General features: G+C 50.6%; 7 protein-coding genes across 7 annotated transcripts; 4 read left to right on the top strand and 3 right to left on the bottom strand.

Moving 5' to 3' along the window:
- Positions 1 to 1,163: 1,163 nt before the first annotated feature.
- HO173_006860 (uncharacterized protein) lies at positions 1,164 to 2,925 on the top strand (the record flags this gene model as incomplete). Its single annotated transcript, XM_037308766.1, has 4 exons — positions 1,164 to 1,181; positions 1,273 to 1,374; positions 1,782 to 2,830; positions 2,886 to 2,925. The coding sequence occupies 4 exons, from the start codon at positions 1,164 to 1,166 to the stop codon at positions 2,923 to 2,925; spliced, it is 1,209 nt and encodes a 402-aa protein (XP_037164311.1).
- A 575-nt stretch (positions 2,926 to 3,500) lies between these two features.
- On the top strand, positions 3,501 to 4,382 carry HO173_006861 (uncharacterized protein; the record flags this gene model as incomplete). The annotated part of the gene is made up of 4 exons (XM_037308767.1): positions 3,501 to 3,659; positions 3,713 to 3,755; positions 3,903 to 4,009; positions 4,374 to 4,382. 4 exons carry the CDS (start codon positions 3,501 to 3,503, stop codon positions 4,380 to 4,382), a joined length of 318 nt encoding a protein of 105 aa, XP_037164312.1.
- Positions 4,383 to 4,885: 503 nt separating this feature from the next.
- HO173_006862 (uncharacterized protein) lies at positions 4,886 to 6,610 on the top strand (the record flags this gene model as incomplete). Its single annotated transcript, XM_037308768.1, has 3 exons — positions 4,886 to 5,132; positions 5,192 to 5,824; positions 5,886 to 6,610. The coding sequence occupies 3 exons, from the start codon at positions 4,886 to 4,888 to the stop codon at positions 6,608 to 6,610; spliced, it is 1,605 nt and encodes a 534-aa protein (XP_037164313.1).
- Positions 6,611 to 6,774: 164 nt separating this feature from the next.
- Positions 6,775 to 8,934, bottom strand: HO173_006863 (uncharacterized protein; the record flags this gene model as incomplete). The annotated part of the gene is made up of 4 exons (XM_037308769.1): positions 6,775 to 7,503; positions 7,556 to 7,838; positions 7,909 to 7,977; positions 8,036 to 8,934. 4 exons carry the CDS (start codon positions 8,932 to 8,934, stop codon positions 6,775 to 6,777), a joined length of 1,980 nt encoding a protein of 659 aa, XP_037164314.1.
- A 1,085-nt stretch (positions 8,935 to 10,019) lies between these two features.
- On the bottom strand, positions 10,020 to 11,543 carry HO173_006864 (uncharacterized protein; the record flags this gene model as incomplete). Its single annotated transcript, XM_037308770.1, has 9 exons — positions 10,020 to 10,022; positions 10,075 to 10,153; positions 10,280 to 10,708; positions 10,763 to 10,906; positions 10,962 to 10,999; positions 11,051 to 11,069; positions 11,139 to 11,299; positions 11,375 to 11,459; positions 11,536 to 11,543. The coding sequence occupies 9 exons, from the start codon at positions 11,541 to 11,543 to the stop codon at positions 10,020 to 10,022; spliced, it is 966 nt and encodes a 321-aa protein (XP_037164315.1).
- A 3,527-nt stretch (positions 11,544 to 15,070) lies between these two features.
- On the bottom strand, positions 15,071 to 15,307 carry HO173_006865 (uncharacterized protein; the record flags this gene model as incomplete). Its single annotated transcript, XM_037308771.1, has 2 exons — positions 15,071 to 15,159; positions 15,190 to 15,307. The coding sequence occupies 2 exons, from the start codon at positions 15,305 to 15,307 to the stop codon at positions 15,071 to 15,073; spliced, it is 207 nt and encodes a 68-aa protein (XP_037164316.1).
- Positions 15,308 to 15,335: 28 nt separating this feature from the next.
- On the top strand, positions 15,336 to 16,178 carry HO173_006866 (uncharacterized protein; the record flags this gene model as incomplete). The annotated part of the gene is made up of 1 exon (XM_037308772.1): positions 15,336 to 16,178. The coding sequence occupies one exon, from the start codon at positions 15,336 to 15,338 to the stop codon at positions 16,176 to 16,178; it is 843 nt and encodes a 280-aa protein (XP_037164317.1).
- Between the last annotated feature and the right edge of the window lie 177 nt (positions 16,179 to 16,355).

The raw sequence follows: 16,355 nt of genomic DNA on the forward strand, positions 1-16,355 counted from the left end.
AGTATCGCGGGACTCCACTATAGACTTACCGAAGAATGCCCGATACCTATTTGATCATACCCATAGAGAATTTGAGACCAGTAGCTCTGATTTTCCTGGTTCCTTTTTTAACACGTCTCTAAGGTTCCCATCCGAGTGAATCGTTGAGAGGTCTGTTCAATGATGTAGAAATTTGTGAGGTCGCTGCGGGGATTAATTAGCACATAGAGGTATGGTGGTGTAGATATGACCGCATCAGCGATGGCGTAGAGCGGATCCTGAGCTGAAGGCGCCGTCTCGCGAATGATCACAGTACTCGTCGAGGATCTGCGTGCGCTTTCCAGGAGAGGCATGGAGACTAATTTCCTGGATTCTTGTAGGGCCATTTCATTTCTAGAATAAAATAATGCATCAGGCCTAGAGAACGTCGTGGAGAGTTGTGGAGGTGGAAAGCTTCGGGGGAGGTTTGTAATTCCATCGTACGAACGTCCTCCCAGTGCTGTGTTGAGCGGTCGGCCTATTGGGCGGATGTTTTAGCTTTAGTAAAAGTAGAGCACGCTCAAGTATAAGACTTACACAATATCATTCGAACCTCGAGTTCTGTGCTTGTTAGGCACGGTCTTCTAAGTTTGTCATAGAGTGTGTATGCCCAATTCTTAGAATGGGGAAATACATTGAATCCGTATTTGGCGCGATCTTCCGACTTTATGCGGTGCTCATCTGGTATTCAACTTGAAGCTGTTGCTAATGATCGTCCAAACAGAGACCTGGAAATCTTTGCAGCTCACGAACATTGAAAGTGAAGAATAGCCACTCTGAGAATGCGCCATGTTGCCAAAAATGATTATGTAAGCGATCTTGGCAGACCTTGTCCCCTTCAACAATTCCCGCCAATCCAAATTCAACTTTTACATCACCCCCAGTGGTGAAACCGACCACGGCGATCAACAACAACAAGGACGAAATACAACAGCGGAAAGGGAAAGAGAAGGTCTAGGAATGAGAGACTGAGGTGAGGTCGAGTGTCTGCAAGACACGGCCGCAGAGCAAGACCACCAACTTCGGCTCACATAGACCGGATCAAGCACCTCTTCCTCCACATCACTGGGGCAGCAACCTATAATTCATCTCACCGTTCCATCCAGCCCAGCCTTCTTGCGGTATCTTGTTCGATTGCGGGCAGGATGTCGAACCAGCTTGTGGTCAGTCTGCTCTTGCCAGACTCTCCTAGCAGCCCCAGACCCCATCCCTTTGATAGCACGCAGATGCTGAAAGCGAGATTGCTCGTCACAGGGTACCGTGTACCAGCGCATCATGGACGATGTAATCGAGAACTGCCAAACCACCTTCGAAGAGGATGGAGTCAATCAGCAGACACTGGATGACTTGAGAAAGGTCGGTCTTTTTCCTTCTAGCTGTTCGTCGTGGTCAATCCTAATTTAGCATATTATCAATGTCGTCGCTGGCAGCAGCTCATGCATCGTCTCTGTGTTGAGCGTCACTTGATCCAAGAGATCTTGGTCTGTTCAAGGACACATCAGTCCTGAGACTGGGTGGTCGCAATATTCGATTTTTGCGGGTGTGCAAGCGGGGGCCCTGGGGAATTTGTCCAATTTTTGGGGGGGATGCCGAGCATTTGACTCATTTTTATGCTGCGCCCCCGCTCCTTTTTCCCTCATTTCCCTGCCTAGTGGCTTGCCGAGATTTAAGTTGCAACTCTAACCGATCCTTCAACAACTGGATGCCCTAATTCCTTCGATACCCTCCAAAGGTCGCCTCGTTAATGTTTTTTCCTTCTACAGACATGGCAGACCAAGCTTTCGGCACTTCACGTTGGAACATTTCCATGGGAGCCTCCCCCAGCGCCTCAGCCAATGGCAAATCCTACAGTCCCATCAAATGTTCCACGTCCACAACAGGTTCCTTCCTCCGGAGTGCCAACATCTTCGACCCCAGCCCAGAGCAATGGAGCTGGTGGGGTTCGCATCAAAACCGAGCCTGGCTACGAGCAACAAGGCTTCCAGACTAATGGTCTCCCCCCAAACTACGGCAATACAATTGCTCAGCAACGAGCAGCAGCAAATCTTCAACAGAAGTTTGGCGCCGGTGCCAATGCGCAAATCAGTCAACTTCAGGCTCAGGCGGCCATGGGGACGCCTGGTGGTCAGCCACAGCGAAGCCCCATGAACATTCAACTGCCTCCGCAAATGACCGATCAGCAGAGACAGGATCAGGCCGAATTCAAGAGACGTCAGCAGGCGCAACAGTACCAGAGTCTCCACAATACCCAACCGAGGCCTATTGTCAACAATGCTCAGACTGATGGTACTGACGAATGGGACGGCTACGTTGCTCAGCGGCGTCTTGATGCGTCGAAGGACCCTGACAAGACTCACGAAGCAGATCTGACTATCAGGCAGCAAGTTGAACAGATGAACCGTTCTATGGAAGGGGGAGGCCTGATGATGCCTTTGGCCGATCAATCAGAGTTGCCTCAAATGAAGAAGCGCAAGACAGTCGACGCAGAAGCTGGCCCTAGTAGCTCATACTCTAATCTAGCGGCGGCCCAATCATCAGACTCTAAGCACGTACCTAGGATTCCGCAAATGGATGGAGATGAAGAGGACGATGACGACGACAAGACCGGCATCAAGGATGAGCTTTTCGACGATGATGATGAAGACGCAATCAATTCTGATCTAGACGACCCGGATGACAATGTCATTGAAGAAGAGCCGGAGGATGGACGCCCACAACAAATCATGCTCTGCACCTACGACAAAGTGGCACGTGTGAAGAACAAGTGGAAGTGCACGCTGAAGGATGGGGTACTGACGACTGGAGGCAAAGAGTATGCATGGCTAGCGTACCAAAATTGGGAGGTTCACTGCTAATCGCGATTCCAGATACGTCTTCCATCGAGCTCAGGGTGAGTTTGAGTGGTAGTAATGTCAGCTCGTCCCCAGAGACGCGCCTTGGTCTCAACTTGCTGCGCCCTCCTCCACTTCGCCCATCACTGCTTGCATAACGCCCGACTCCTCCTATGAGAGCTCAACAATTGTTGTTAGCGCTAGGCGCCGGGTGGTTTCCCTTGCTGATGCCGCGGATGGTCTAGGGGGGATGTGTTTTAGTTGGACAGAAGACTGAGATCTCATCATGCGAAGAGGGAGGGTTGCAGGCGTTGTGGCTGTCTTGCTGCTCTCTTACTCAAGTTGCAGGAGAAAAGATTTTAGCACCCTTGTTGACAGTGTGGCCATGCAATGGCCGCAATTGAAATCAAAAAGGTGATGCCTACTCTAGATTTTAGAATTGAATGCATTATGATTATGTTAAAAGGTAGAAAGGGAGAGAAGAGAAGAAGAAAAAGGTATTCTAATGTGCTAGTTCGAAAACAAGTCTTATTGTAAGGTAAATAGGCATTGAAAGGCGCTGACATGCGCCACTCGTTTTTGATCTCGCCGCAACTTTTGTAGCTCTTATCCACCTTTCACTCTCCGTAACACCTTCAAATCACAGTCATCATGCCTACAAGAGTCGCAGTGAAGACTGACAAGGCTCCTCCGCCTCTTCCCGTCTACTCTCAAGCCATCGTCTGCAATGGCATGGTCTACTGTTCCGGTCAGGTCGCGATGCATCCCGAGACGAAGGCAATGGTTGAAGGGGGTATTTCTGACCGAACCGTAAGCTTTGACATAGGAAGCCAATATTCATCTCTGATTATCTATACCATTAGGCTCAATGCTTCAAGAACCTCTCGGCCGTACTTGAAGAGGCCGGTACGTTATACCTTCCCAGGGAATTCTTCCCCATTCATGCTGCCTTATGGGTCGTCAGACATATCTCAAGAGTTCTCAGCTCCTAAGATATATCTCGCGACTCAGAATTCATCCCGAAAGAGTAATGCTGACTCCGAAATCATCAAGGATCAAGCATGAAGAATGTGGTCAGGGTTGGCGTCTTCCTGACCGATATGGCCAACTTTGCCGCTATGAACAAAGTGTATGATACCTTCTTTGAGGATCCTAAGCCAGTATGTAGCCTCATGAGTTCCTGATAATCAATTACTTGAATGGCTTGGACGGGATGCGCTAATAATGGTCCTGTTCCAGTGTACGTACATTTCGGGGTTATTCTTCCCAATTTGAACCAAAATCTGAGTCGCAAGATATTGCTCGGGAGCAAAACCCTCCTTCTACTCCGGAGACCTGTTTCATAACCCAGGTTTCTTGCCTTGAAGGAGCAATGCTGACTCCGAAATGTGCGCAGGCCGAACCTGTGTAGCTGTCAAGGAGCTTCCCATGCGAACCGATGTCGAGATCGAGTTAATAGCCCACCTGTAGGTAAGCACCTTCTCATCATAGGGTCTGAGCTTCAAGGGAATAATTGTGTGCCAGTACAGCTGATGAGGGGGTTTTGGCGCCGCATCAGGCCTCAGTCTCGACCTCCACACGCATCCCATTTGTAGGTGACCTTTAGAATGGTGCTTGCATCTACGAGGGATGAGATGTACATATGAGTTGTATGACGATTGAGGATGTTGTGTTAGATGTGCGTGCGTTAGATATAATGCCAAAAGCGGAAAGCCTGCTTTAATCTCTTGTCCTTGAGCTCTACCCTTTATATGTTATCTCCTATTTGAAAGATTCCGGCGATCTTTGCGTCTCTCAACATGTTAGAAGTATTCCAATGCTTTCTGGTGCTTGTATGTTTCTGGTAGCTGGCCGCATGCGGACACAAGGTGAACTATTGAGGACAAAGCAATAGCATTCGCTTTCAGGCAGAATGTCTTTCATTATCTGCAGAGTACTGCATCGCATATAGTACCATCTCCTACTTTGATTTTCTCCATGCACGTCCAACGCGCGAGTAGCCATCTGTCAGTTGCACCCCTTGCAAATCTGACACCATGTCAACCAGAACAAGCACCCGCACAAGCACGGTCTTGAGTTCCCAAAGGACTCAGCAGAAATCCCAGGAAAATCCCAAACCTTTCAACAAACGACCAGCGAGGAGTGACCACAGTCAAGCTGTACCTGTCAAAGTGCGAAAGCTCTCGCGCTCCGATAGTGCAACCCGAAGAGCTTATGTTGAGATCCCAGCCAAAACTCTGGCTTCAGCCCTTAAGCGACGTGAAGAGAGTATTTCTTTGCGCAGTAAGTCCTCCCATGCGGTGGCGCAATCTGACAGCTGAAGCTGATAGCTTGAGCCGTAGAGGACCCGCCCGCCGCTGTGGTGCCTGCGAAGAGGTCACCGGGAAAAGTGCGATTTTTTCAGCAAGGATCGACGCAGGGCAGTCGTCGTCCTCCTAAAGAACAACCCCAAGGTAACATTCAAACCTCAGGCGACACGGTTCAAGTCGTGGTGCAACTACCGAGCCTCGTAGATGGCAGGGGGGGCAGGAGAAGCAATAGCCCACAGCGGAAGACTGAAAATGTCGCCGAGGACGACGAGACCGCTATCGTCACAACGCAAATCGAGCCATCCCAAAGATTGAGCCCAAACCCAGACGCCGACTTCCAAACGCGCTATCGCGAAATCAAGTCCCTCGCCTGGATCTGGGTCAAGAACTACTTCTCCGACATCACCCCCGAAGCCAAGAAATCCCTCAACCTTCTCCATCTAGCCCACACCTCCCCACAGTTAATGGAATGCGCGAACTGGATATCCTGTTGCGGGCAGAAAAGAACATGGGAAGGCGTCTTCAACGAGCAGAGAGCGCAGCTTGTTTATGGCGTACTGGGCAAGATGCTCGAGGTGCATGTGTTTGGACATGAGATGTTTGGGGCCAATAAGGAGCAGTTGAGGGAGCTGAGGGAGTTGGATATGGAGCTAATCGACAGTGATGGTACCTCTTTCCATCCCTTCGCCCTGCACCGTTGTATATTCAGTATTGATCTATTTGCTAGGCTTCTACCGCCAAAGATGCCGCGCCCACAAAATCCTCGCCTTCCTCCCCGACCCCAACACGCCCACCCCAAACTTCCACCACTCCCTCACCGCACTCCACGCCTCCTTCATCGAATTACTTTCCCCACTCCTCCCTCAGTCCCCACCGGGACTCCTCCAACCTCAACTCCTCACCATCCTCCTCAAAGCAGCCACCCTCTCCCTCTCCACGCGCCGTGAGCGGAACGTAGTCTACCACTGGGAAACCCACCCCGCGGTCGGAAGCTTTTTCGAGAGTGAAACCATGCACATACTCAACGCGACCGAGCACCGTGAGGAGGATGACTGGCGGCGGAACACGGATCTGGAGGTCGTGACAATGGCGGGGTGGCCGAGCTGCGTGGCGTACCGTCCTAATGCCGCCGACGGGCCAGGGCCGAAGAAGAAGAAGGGCCCAAAGCCGAAGCTCGGGGTCAACAGGATCGGAAGGGCAGAAGTGTGCGTGACGTTCGGGCCTGCCGTCAAGCCTTTGAGCGTGCAGCCGGACAATTGGCTGGGGAAGAGGTTGAGGGTCGAGATGACGGAGAGGGATGCGGCGAAGAGGGCCGCAGATGCAAAGGCGGCTGTTGCGAAGAAGGTGGCGGTGCTGGGGGTGGGGGTGTCGGCGGTGCTGGGGTTGGAGTATTTGGTTGGACATCCGTCGACTCTGGATGAGGTGTTGGGGTATTTGGGTTCGTTTGTCTGAGTCGATGGAGAAGGCGTTTGCGAGCCCGAGTGGAATCCGTAGTTGCTTACACCGGAGTTCGTGACAGTTGTTTCAGCATGCGAATCCAAGTTTGAAAGTTCTCACAATTTCTCCTTTGTTCGTTCTCATACACTACTCTTCATTACACTCACTCTTGATTATATTCATACGTTCCCTCCTCTATTCATCGTCATTGTCCTATCCAACCTAATTTGAGCATCTTCTTCCTCAGCAGCAGCCAGGTGCTCGCCCGGTAGTAATACAGCTCTATCAATGGCAACAGGCAGGCCTCTATGCCTACCCCTCAACATGACAGCGCAGAGAATAAGCTTACTGACTGCATGCCAGCCTCCGCAGAAGGAGTATGCGACATTCGGCAAACCCACGCTGATGCCCACACAGCCATACGCAGAGACAACTTCGAATACGACGTTAAAGACAGAGTAATCAACAGGATCGCGCTCGAATTGGCTAGTCTCCGTGATGGTGATGAAGAGGATGGCAAGAACGATCCACCATATGTCGTGAGCCAGTTGACCACGAAGTTGTTGGCGGACAAAGTAACCCCTCGACTCTGTGGGTCCTCGTTGGTTTGTCAGAGTCCGCTTGAGGCGACCAAGGACCCCTTGACTACTTCCCTCCCCCTGTTTTGCTTGAGGGTCATCAGCGTAGATGCCTAAGCTTCGCTCTTCATAGACGTTGGAGTTGCGCATCGTTATGAGGACAGGGTAGGCGGATATGTACATCATGATTACATAGAGAATCAGGAGACCGATGCGGAGACCGGCAATGGGTACAACGTAGAATCCGCCACTGCGCACGGCAAGGGCCTGGAAGAGACCGTCAAGAGCGCGAGAGCCGGAGGGTAACGAGGTCACCGTGGGGTTAGTGATCTGGACGCATGGTCAGCGTTACTGGGCGGCTGCTTTATGTGGCTTTACTGACATTGAGGACTTCAAAAGCAGCCCAATCAATCCCATTCAACACAACAAGAGTCGCTAAAAGCCACCAGGTATGTCTGGAGGGAAAGAGATTCGTGTAGCATCTTCTAGGATGGTCAAGTAGAAATCGAAGAGTGGTCTTGTGTTCCAAGAACTTCTCATTGTCCGGCAGTAAAGTGAAAAGTGCCCATATGATCAATCGTAAGAAGACCGGATAGCAGGTGTTGCCGGCTAGAATCATAAGGCCCATGGTGATAAGAGCGTAGTCGGATGTTTGGAAAGCTACCCTGAGAATCCAGGTCAGCTTTTATGAAACGCCAGCGACGACAAGAGTCATGAAAGCTTCAAGAAACGTACATATTGGCATCGAGCAAACTCATCCCACTGTTATTGAAAGCAGAAACCCCGTTGAAAGCGCCAACCCACCTGGGAGCAGAGTCAGCTGTCTGATGTCCACAAAAGAGGACATGCATTTCGAGCATACCAGGGGTTCTCGGCATTGACCTCAGTTGTACTCGCTCTCTTGGTCGCAACATATGCACCAAGGCCCAGACAACCCAGGAGTTGCCACAGAACAAAATACAAGGGAACGATAACCGCTAGATATGTAACAGCTCTATACTCCACTCCCCCAATTTTTTCGCGCTCCGCAAGACTGAGATTACTAAACTGGGAATTTCTGCCGACGAAACCTCCTAACAAGATGCCATGTCGTGGCAAAGGTAGGCTCTCCGCGTCCCCTTCATCTACCCTCGGTAATTCGTCAACATATATCGGTCTCGCGGAGCTGATGGGATGGTTCTCTACATTTTGCCGTGCGCCAACCCCTTGCATAGATAAGATTCGCCCGTGCTGTCGCTCTCTTGTTGGTGAGGCAGGCGACGCGAATGCAATCCGGCGTGTCACACCAGGGTCAATGCTCAAAGGCTGTCCAGCTTGAGCAGGATCGAAGCTTGATTTATTTGCCGCGAGATCCTCTGCATCTGCTTCAGGCTTGGGGAAGCGACGAGTAGTCAGTGAGACATTGTCATTAAGTTGTAGTTGGTCGTCTGGGCGGGAAAGGTTCCCATCAGCTTCTTCTGCGAGGTCCTTCTCTGAAGGAATTACCCTGCCCCTGACCACAACTCCGTCAACTTCAGGCCTCGATCGAGAGCGAGAACCTGGCAACGATAGCCTTCGCCTCGAAGTGCCGCGATTCCGCCGCCGTTGCCGTTCCTCCTCGATTACGCTCTTGAACCTTCGCTCGAAAGCTTTCCTTCTCACATGCACGACGGCAATCGAGACCCAGATCGCGGATCCAAGTAGTATGAGCAGAAAGAGGATGAATTGTTGAAACGTGTTCATTTGCGAAAGGTTGACAGTATTGAGGCCTGCCTCGGTCATGGCTGACACCACGAGGAAAAGAGAGTCGACATAGCTAATGCTTCTCGGCGGTGTAGAGGATCCCCAGAATATGACACTCGACGACAGACATACTCCAATGAAGTAGGCATAATGGAGAGTAATAAAGTTAAGAGGCGGGAGGTGAAGGGAGATCCAGCCAAAGGCACGCGAGGACGAGGAAGGCAGGCGGATGGGTGGGCGTGAGACTGGAGGTGATTGATTAGCCGTTTTTCTTGGTAAAGACACTGTTTCATCCGTGTCAACACTTACTCACCATTCTTACTACCTAGTAGGTTTCACTTGATGCAAATGAGTTGAAAGATTATGTAGCTAGTCCTGTAGGCCAGCCAATGGAGGTAAAGGTGATGGGATTGACGACACTAATATCGACAGCTCTTGACGCAGGTACATCCTACTGCGAAGAGAAAGAGTTGTCGAATTGTAAAATGGTAGGGAAGGTGTCAAGACAATAGGGCTGAATGCCAAGACCATTTTTGCTTTCCGAGGTTTTCGGAAACATTTTCGCTACCTGGACTTAGCTGACATTGGACAGCACGTACTTTATAGAATATACAGAATACTGAAAATTTGGTCTTTCGAGAGACTAGAATGATTTGCCAACTCATAAGTCATCTTTTGTCGTTCCTATTTGCTCCGAGCCTTCGTCTACAATTTGTTCCTCCTGAAAATGTTTCCAACGGATGGGATATCTCGCTAATTTCCATGCCATAATGAATGAGGGAATCAAAACATAAAACAGACATAGGCTGCTTGCCTCCACATAGGCTAACTCATAAGATTAAGGCTGCCGTCAGAGTCATATCATTTATATATCGTGACAAGAGCCGTTGCGCGTCGGAACCATCTTGTACTTGTGGCGCTCTTGGAAAGGGTCACACAGGACAGTCTGGATCGTCAAAGCCTCAAGACAATGATTCCAGACAGCACTCGCATCGAAACCAATCCAAAGGATGAAAGGCCGTCGAGAGGGTCCTGAAACCGTGATCAATTTCGAAGGAAAGAGCGATTTCGTGCTTCGTTACTCGCATGACCGCAGCCCAAAAAGATGAGGAAGAACGATGAGATCACTAATGAAATTGTCATTATCAGCTTGAAATGTGTGCAGCTTCATAAAACTGCCCTTTGTTGTTGCCCACCACTGGCCTTATGATCATGGTTGACTTCGTGAGGGAAAGGTTTTCTCGCGGTGGTAATGTGCCTGCCTGCCATTAGTCATTGCAAGCGGATATGATGAAATCCATCATCCCAAATCCATGGCCGTCTTAGTCAGAAACGCCAAGAAATCGCAAAGCGCCTGAGGTCGATGGAGAATGCTGTCACTTACAACTCGTGGTAGGCATGGATATCAGCTCTCTGGACGATGGTCTCGACTTCGCCAAGATATCTCTTCACGTCTGCGATTGGCCAGTTGTAGGAGGGTCTTGTGAAAGGAGCGAGGCTGAGAGCTTCTATGGCCTCACATAGGCCAACCCTGTACCATCTTCCGATTTCATGTTCCCGCCAGTCTTGACCCCACTCACCAATGGGTATTCTGATCTTTGTATGCTGAACATCAACGAAGCCCCACTCCTCCAAATGTCTTGGATTGTCATGCTCATATGCAATTGAGCGATCGTGACGTCGCGTCGCGTCGAACAGGTAAGCATACCAATGTTCGAGTGCTTCTCCCTTACGACTAAGTGTATCGTCGTCACAGCGAGGGACTAAGTCTATTTCGACGTGCTCGATGTGGCCAACGCCTGGCCTGAGGTGTCTATTCTATTTTCAGTTCTGGCATCTGTCAACAGCTCCGCATATTATCACCCACCGGAGTACGTTAGCGTACATTTCATGCCAGCTTGAAACACTGCCGCAAAGCATGGCAAGATGGATAAGGTCCCAAGAGTCTTCACCCATAAACCACGGGCTCTCAAAATCCCTGGGGGTTCGAAAACGCAGATTTGGTGGTATCCTGCGGCGTAATTTAGCGCGATCCTAGCCGGGAATTGGATAGATGATGCACAAACACGTCGGGTTGGATTTTGGAGAGATCGATGCCAATGACCTGGACGGCATTTAGCGACTTCTACGAAGCATTGGGGGTCCGAGGCTATACCTCTGCCATGGGGTATTTACTGCAGGATTCAGCTTCGTTAGCCGGGCGATGAAGCTCGATCCTGAAACCATGGAAAATCCATACGTACTCCGCCATGTTGATCGCCCATATGCCAGTGCCACATCCTACATCTAGGATCCTCAATCGAGGGTAATCCTCTCCCGAGGGGATAAGGGGCGCGCGGTGCAACTCATCCCTGCGTGCAAGGAGGACGATATGGTCTAGGGCATCGTGTCGTTCTTTTTCAGCCTGTCCAGGTGGCTGACGTCAGTGATGAAGGACAGATGAGGGAGAAAGAGAGGGTGGTCGTGGTGGATCGCTGACCTCGTCACAGGGGAATTGATAGATGCCTCTGCGATAACCGTGGTACAAGCGACCATGTTCGCTATAGGGCGGGGGTTCACTGTTCCTAAGGAGCGGGAGCGGGGGTTAGCCATTGAGATGGTACGGTTGTAAAGAATCGAGCTCGCTCGCTGGAGACGTGCCCGCTCATCACGTTTAATGCCCGCGCAAAAGCACGAAAGCTCTAGTCCTCAGCCTGCCCACGATAATATTCCTTTGCTTGCCAATCTGAATCAACTTGCTATGAGTTCCTCGCATCGAGAAGAATGGGAAGCGAGAGTGTGGTTTAGGTGGGATGTCTACGACAACCATCCAGACTAAAGATGGACGGGAAGCTTTTTGGGTTTTATAGGTTATGCCGAGTGGGATAAAGTCTTACTCACAACTCGGTGTTGAGCAGCATGGGACAGAATTTTGGGGAGACGAAAAGGATTAAAGGAAGAACTTCCGGGACAGAGAACCAACATATTATTTATCAATGATGCTAAAAAGAACAAGAACAGGGGCCATTCTTAGGCTGAACCAGAGTGTCGGGATTTCATGGCTTGCCGCGACACACCTCCCTAACAGGCTTAAAGCCAACATCTCGTCCGGGGGGGTCTCTAATACTGTTTTCCCGGTACCACCAGAGCTACCAGGACCTACCGGATCTGCCCTGAAGCCCCCATAATAATAATACGGTAAGGTATGGGATTATCGGGGGGGTAAAAGTAAAGTAGGTCAAATTAAGTACTTTGTGCTACGGGGGGGGCGGGGACCCTATACTCGTTACTTTATGTCATATGATTTGAAGGGGGATCAGCCTAGGCCAAGACCCAGACTTGTCTGACGATCGTCTCTCCGTTCCTCGGCCGGTGAGACGGTGGGAAGATTGATTATTGATTGATTGAAAACAAAAAAAAGCCAGCCTAAGAAGAGGCCGCTTTCCAGCACTACTTTCCAGTGACCCCATGCTTTCAACACTTTAGGACTTATTCAATTAGTACTGAGCTTGCCATGCAGTTTGGCCCACTATTGAACCCTAAACCTACCTATTGCTACTCGTCGATTTCCACTCACGATATAAGACACTTTTCTCAAGACCCGACAGTTGCAACGATCGATGCATCATTCCCTTCTCACCCCTGGGATACCTACAGATGACTTGGAACCTGGAAATCATGTACCCCATTCCCGCACAGACCCATGTTGAAAGTAGAAAAAAGTCCTGGTGTTACGGTCGTAGAGTAATCAAGGTCTCAGGACTGAAAAAAAATAAAAAGGCTTTTCCCCGGGAGCCGGAGCACGCTGATCTCATACATCCTTCTCTTCCCTTATCCCCCTTATTCTCCTCCAACCTCCACCCCATTCTCCCCCCATGCTGAGGGAGACACACGCACTGACAAGTCGCTTGGCTTGCTTCACACTGCATGATTGCACCCGGAGCCTCGGACAAACTCGCATCGGCCGTGATTACGCCTGGCCGAAAGTCCCTCTCGGTGCTGCCAAAAAGTTACCTACCTACCTATAGCTGTCATCATCGCTCCAAGGATTCCGGCTCCTTTAAAATGGTCGGAATGCTCTCCCACTGTTGTGGGACCACGGGTCGACGGAATTCTTTATGCGTTGTTTGGCGAAGCCTCTTCTCCTACAGGTCACGCACAGGAAGCTGATGGATATTGCCGCTAGTGCAGGGAAATGGGGTAGTGGCAGGATGGAATGATGCAATCATCTGCCTGGGATCCCTTCAACCACACCCTTGGGTTCGGTAGTCTCGTGCGAGGAGCACGCCAAGCGAACAGATCAATTTGCGTTCCATTTCCCAAATGTACCCAGGCCAGCTTCAAGCTTGACCCCGTCTCCACCAATGGGCGCGCCAAACAGATACCACCAGATGCATGCCTATCGAGATCATGTCGGCTACTTGCAGCCCAAACCACCCAACGGCACCCGACGCGGTTTAATACCCGGACCAGTCAATAGGCCTACATGCGCCTACCCGCTGTCTCCTGCGCATGCAGACATCAACTCTTTAAAAAATAGGGAGTAGTCGGCGTCGTCTGCTTATTAAGTCATAACTTGCCTGAGGCTGAGGATCCTTCGACCACCATAGTCCGGCGTCGCTTATACCACCGTTGTGTACAGACCATACTCCGCTCAAGGCTTACTGTATTGCCACCTGGCATGCTCGCCCGACCATCGGCGTCACAGCATGGTAAGTTTACCCGTTAACGATAGGCGGTGCGCCCATGGCTAGAAGGATCAGGCTAGTCGGACAGAGGGACGGTCATATCTCGGTAGAAAAGCCACCAGATCGGATTGCCTCGTCTCCGGAAGGATAACCCGTGCTGGCTTGAAGACGGCTTCAAAATGCTTTCACATGCTTCCCGAGCAAGCAGAAGGACCAAGTGAAGACGGTGAAGAAAACGTCCGATTTTCAGCCTAATATACACAGGAGATACTTCGATACTTGACACGTGACACTCTCTGTCAAAAGGTTGAATCACCCATGAAAGTCTTTTAGTTCTGATGAAAGGTGGGAAAAGTTTATTGCGGTGAGTGACGGTCCCAGACTCCCAAGCTAGAGCGTGCTCGGGTCTGGCCTCCTGTCAGCGATTTAGTCTTATGTATGGCCAGCTCCCAGCGTTCTGGTTCAACCTTAAAGCGCCCTTTTGGGGCCCATCGATCTGTGCTTCACTCCAGGCACCTGCCCTCCTGCAGAGAGGATCGACAAGAAGAAAGTCAATATAAATAGTAGATGTAATGTCTAGAAGAGTACCAGCCACATGCCATGGCTGCCATGATCTTTAGAAATTCGACATGATGGTTGCCACGATACCATCCTGAAGAATTCACGGTGGCTGCCACGATCTTGGGACGTCCACGTGATGGTTGCCACGATCTTGGGAAGTCGACGATCATGACCTGTCTGTCAGTGCTATCCCTGACTATCTGGGGCAACTTCGCGTGGAGATTCCTTTACTGGAATATCCTTCTGTGTGGCTGAAGAACGGCAGCATTCTTCTCAAACCCTTGAGTTAAGGGTCGATGGAGTTTTATTGAATTACTTTCTACTCTAGTCTACTACAGTCCTTACGATACCGTAGCCGAAAGCAAAAGTGAAGGCTCAGCTGGATAGAGTTTCCTTGAATCGATACAGCTTGCTCTGATTGCCCGGTGAGGACTTGACCGTGATTACCTTCCCTTTGTGTATCATGCTACAGGCATAAACTTGATGGGTGCTGTGCTGACATGATGCGGTCTTGCGCGAAGATTCAATTGTTCTGTCAGTGATTTGCTGCGTCTCTCTTTCCTTCCATTGAAATCAATGGCAGTTGTGCCTTCTTCATTCATTTACATTGCGTCTCAATAAGCTTAGCGACTCTAGCTTTTTCCCAAGCAAAGACGGCCGTTTTTTGGTCCTTCACCTTCATCTTTTTCCCCTCGCCATGTGCCATTAGGACCAGAATTATTGCTTGTGCATCCTCTTGCAGCGTACGTCTACATATTTTAGTATACTGAATTGTCAGCTCTCCTGCACTGAGCTGGCTTGCGGCATCACGCTTGACCCTGCTTTCTTTGCCACGAATTTCTGCACACTAATTATGCCCTGCTGATACCATCACTCGGTCACTCGGCGTGCGTGTCCTTATCGGACCGACATCATCTTGCAAGATAGCATTCAGCTTCCAGGCAGGTTTAGACTCCAATTGAAAGAATCCCCAAGGTACCGACAGCTTGTACAGCTTCGCCTTTTTCTCCCATGGCGACATCAGCTTCTTCTTCTTCTCCTATGGCGCCACCAGCTTCGCCTTTACCCATGACGCCATCGGCTTCATCTTCTTCTCCCATGGCGCCACCAGCTTCATCCTCTCCCATGGCGCCACCAGCTTCATCTTCTCCCATGACGCCATCAGCTTCATCTTCTTCTCCCATGGTGCCACTAGCTCCATCTTATTCTCCCATGGCGCCACCAGCTTCGCCTTCTTCTCCCATGGCGCCACCGGCGCTGCCACGTGAGCTCTACCCCTTCAACGTTGCCAGAGGAGATTTCCTCTACAAAACCGTCAACCAGGCTGAATGGACAAGGCTACCGTCACCAATTGATGACCCGCAACACAACTGCTACGGCATCAGATTTGATGGTACTGTGACTCTAACACAAAAGCACCGCGAACGTGGGAGCATGTGCCGTGTCAAGCTCATTCTCAAGCCACCTATCATCAAGACCGAAGACGACCAAACCACCGTCGAGGCTGTATGTATTAGAATGGGCAATCCTAGCTTTAGCGCATACCCAGAATGCCATGAAAAAGTGAAAGCCGTCGAGCATGCAAAGACTCTGCCACTTGCAACGCTCGACAAGACAATCACACTGGTGAAGCTGAGGAACCTGAAACTGAAAAATCTAAGCGTAAGCCGCGAGGAAGCGAAAAGGGCTGACAACTACGAGCTCGGGGAGCGGATATGGGCATTGATAGACCATGGCTATCGGGGCACTGCTCCACCCGGTCAGACCAAGAGAATTAATTGGACCGTTCTACCTCGACCATCCAGCAGCGGCTCGGCAGAGACGCCTACGAACAAGCGTACGCTGAAGGAGCGACTGCAGGCACATCAAGTGGCGACGGCGGAAGGGGAGTCGCGGTTGAGGCAGGGCTTGGAGGACGACCGGCAGACCATGGTACGCAAAGTCACCGAGGCTATCAACGGCGAGTGGGACAAAAAGGTGGCAACGGCTGTGGCTGAGCATCGGGCGCAAACGGCGTCCACGATGGAGAAGATCGTAGCGGAGGGGAACATTTAGGACGGAGAGCCGACGAATCGTCCGTCAGTACCCACGGCTCGATATTGATGGATGGCTTCAAGTCAGTGCGATACTGATCGGGAGAGCGGTTCAAGTTTGATATCAATTCAAAAGGGTATTGCTCAAAAGCAACGAAGAGAAGATAGATACAAGTCACGCATTACAATCCGTGTGCAC

Source organism: Letharia columbiana (assembly GCF_014066305.1).
Source record: "Letharia columbiana isolate WasteWater2 chromosome Unknown Sc0000021_s0, whole genome shotgun sequence".
NCBI lineage: Eukaryota > Fungi > Ascomycota > Lecanoromycetes > Lecanorales > Parmeliaceae > Letharia > Letharia columbiana.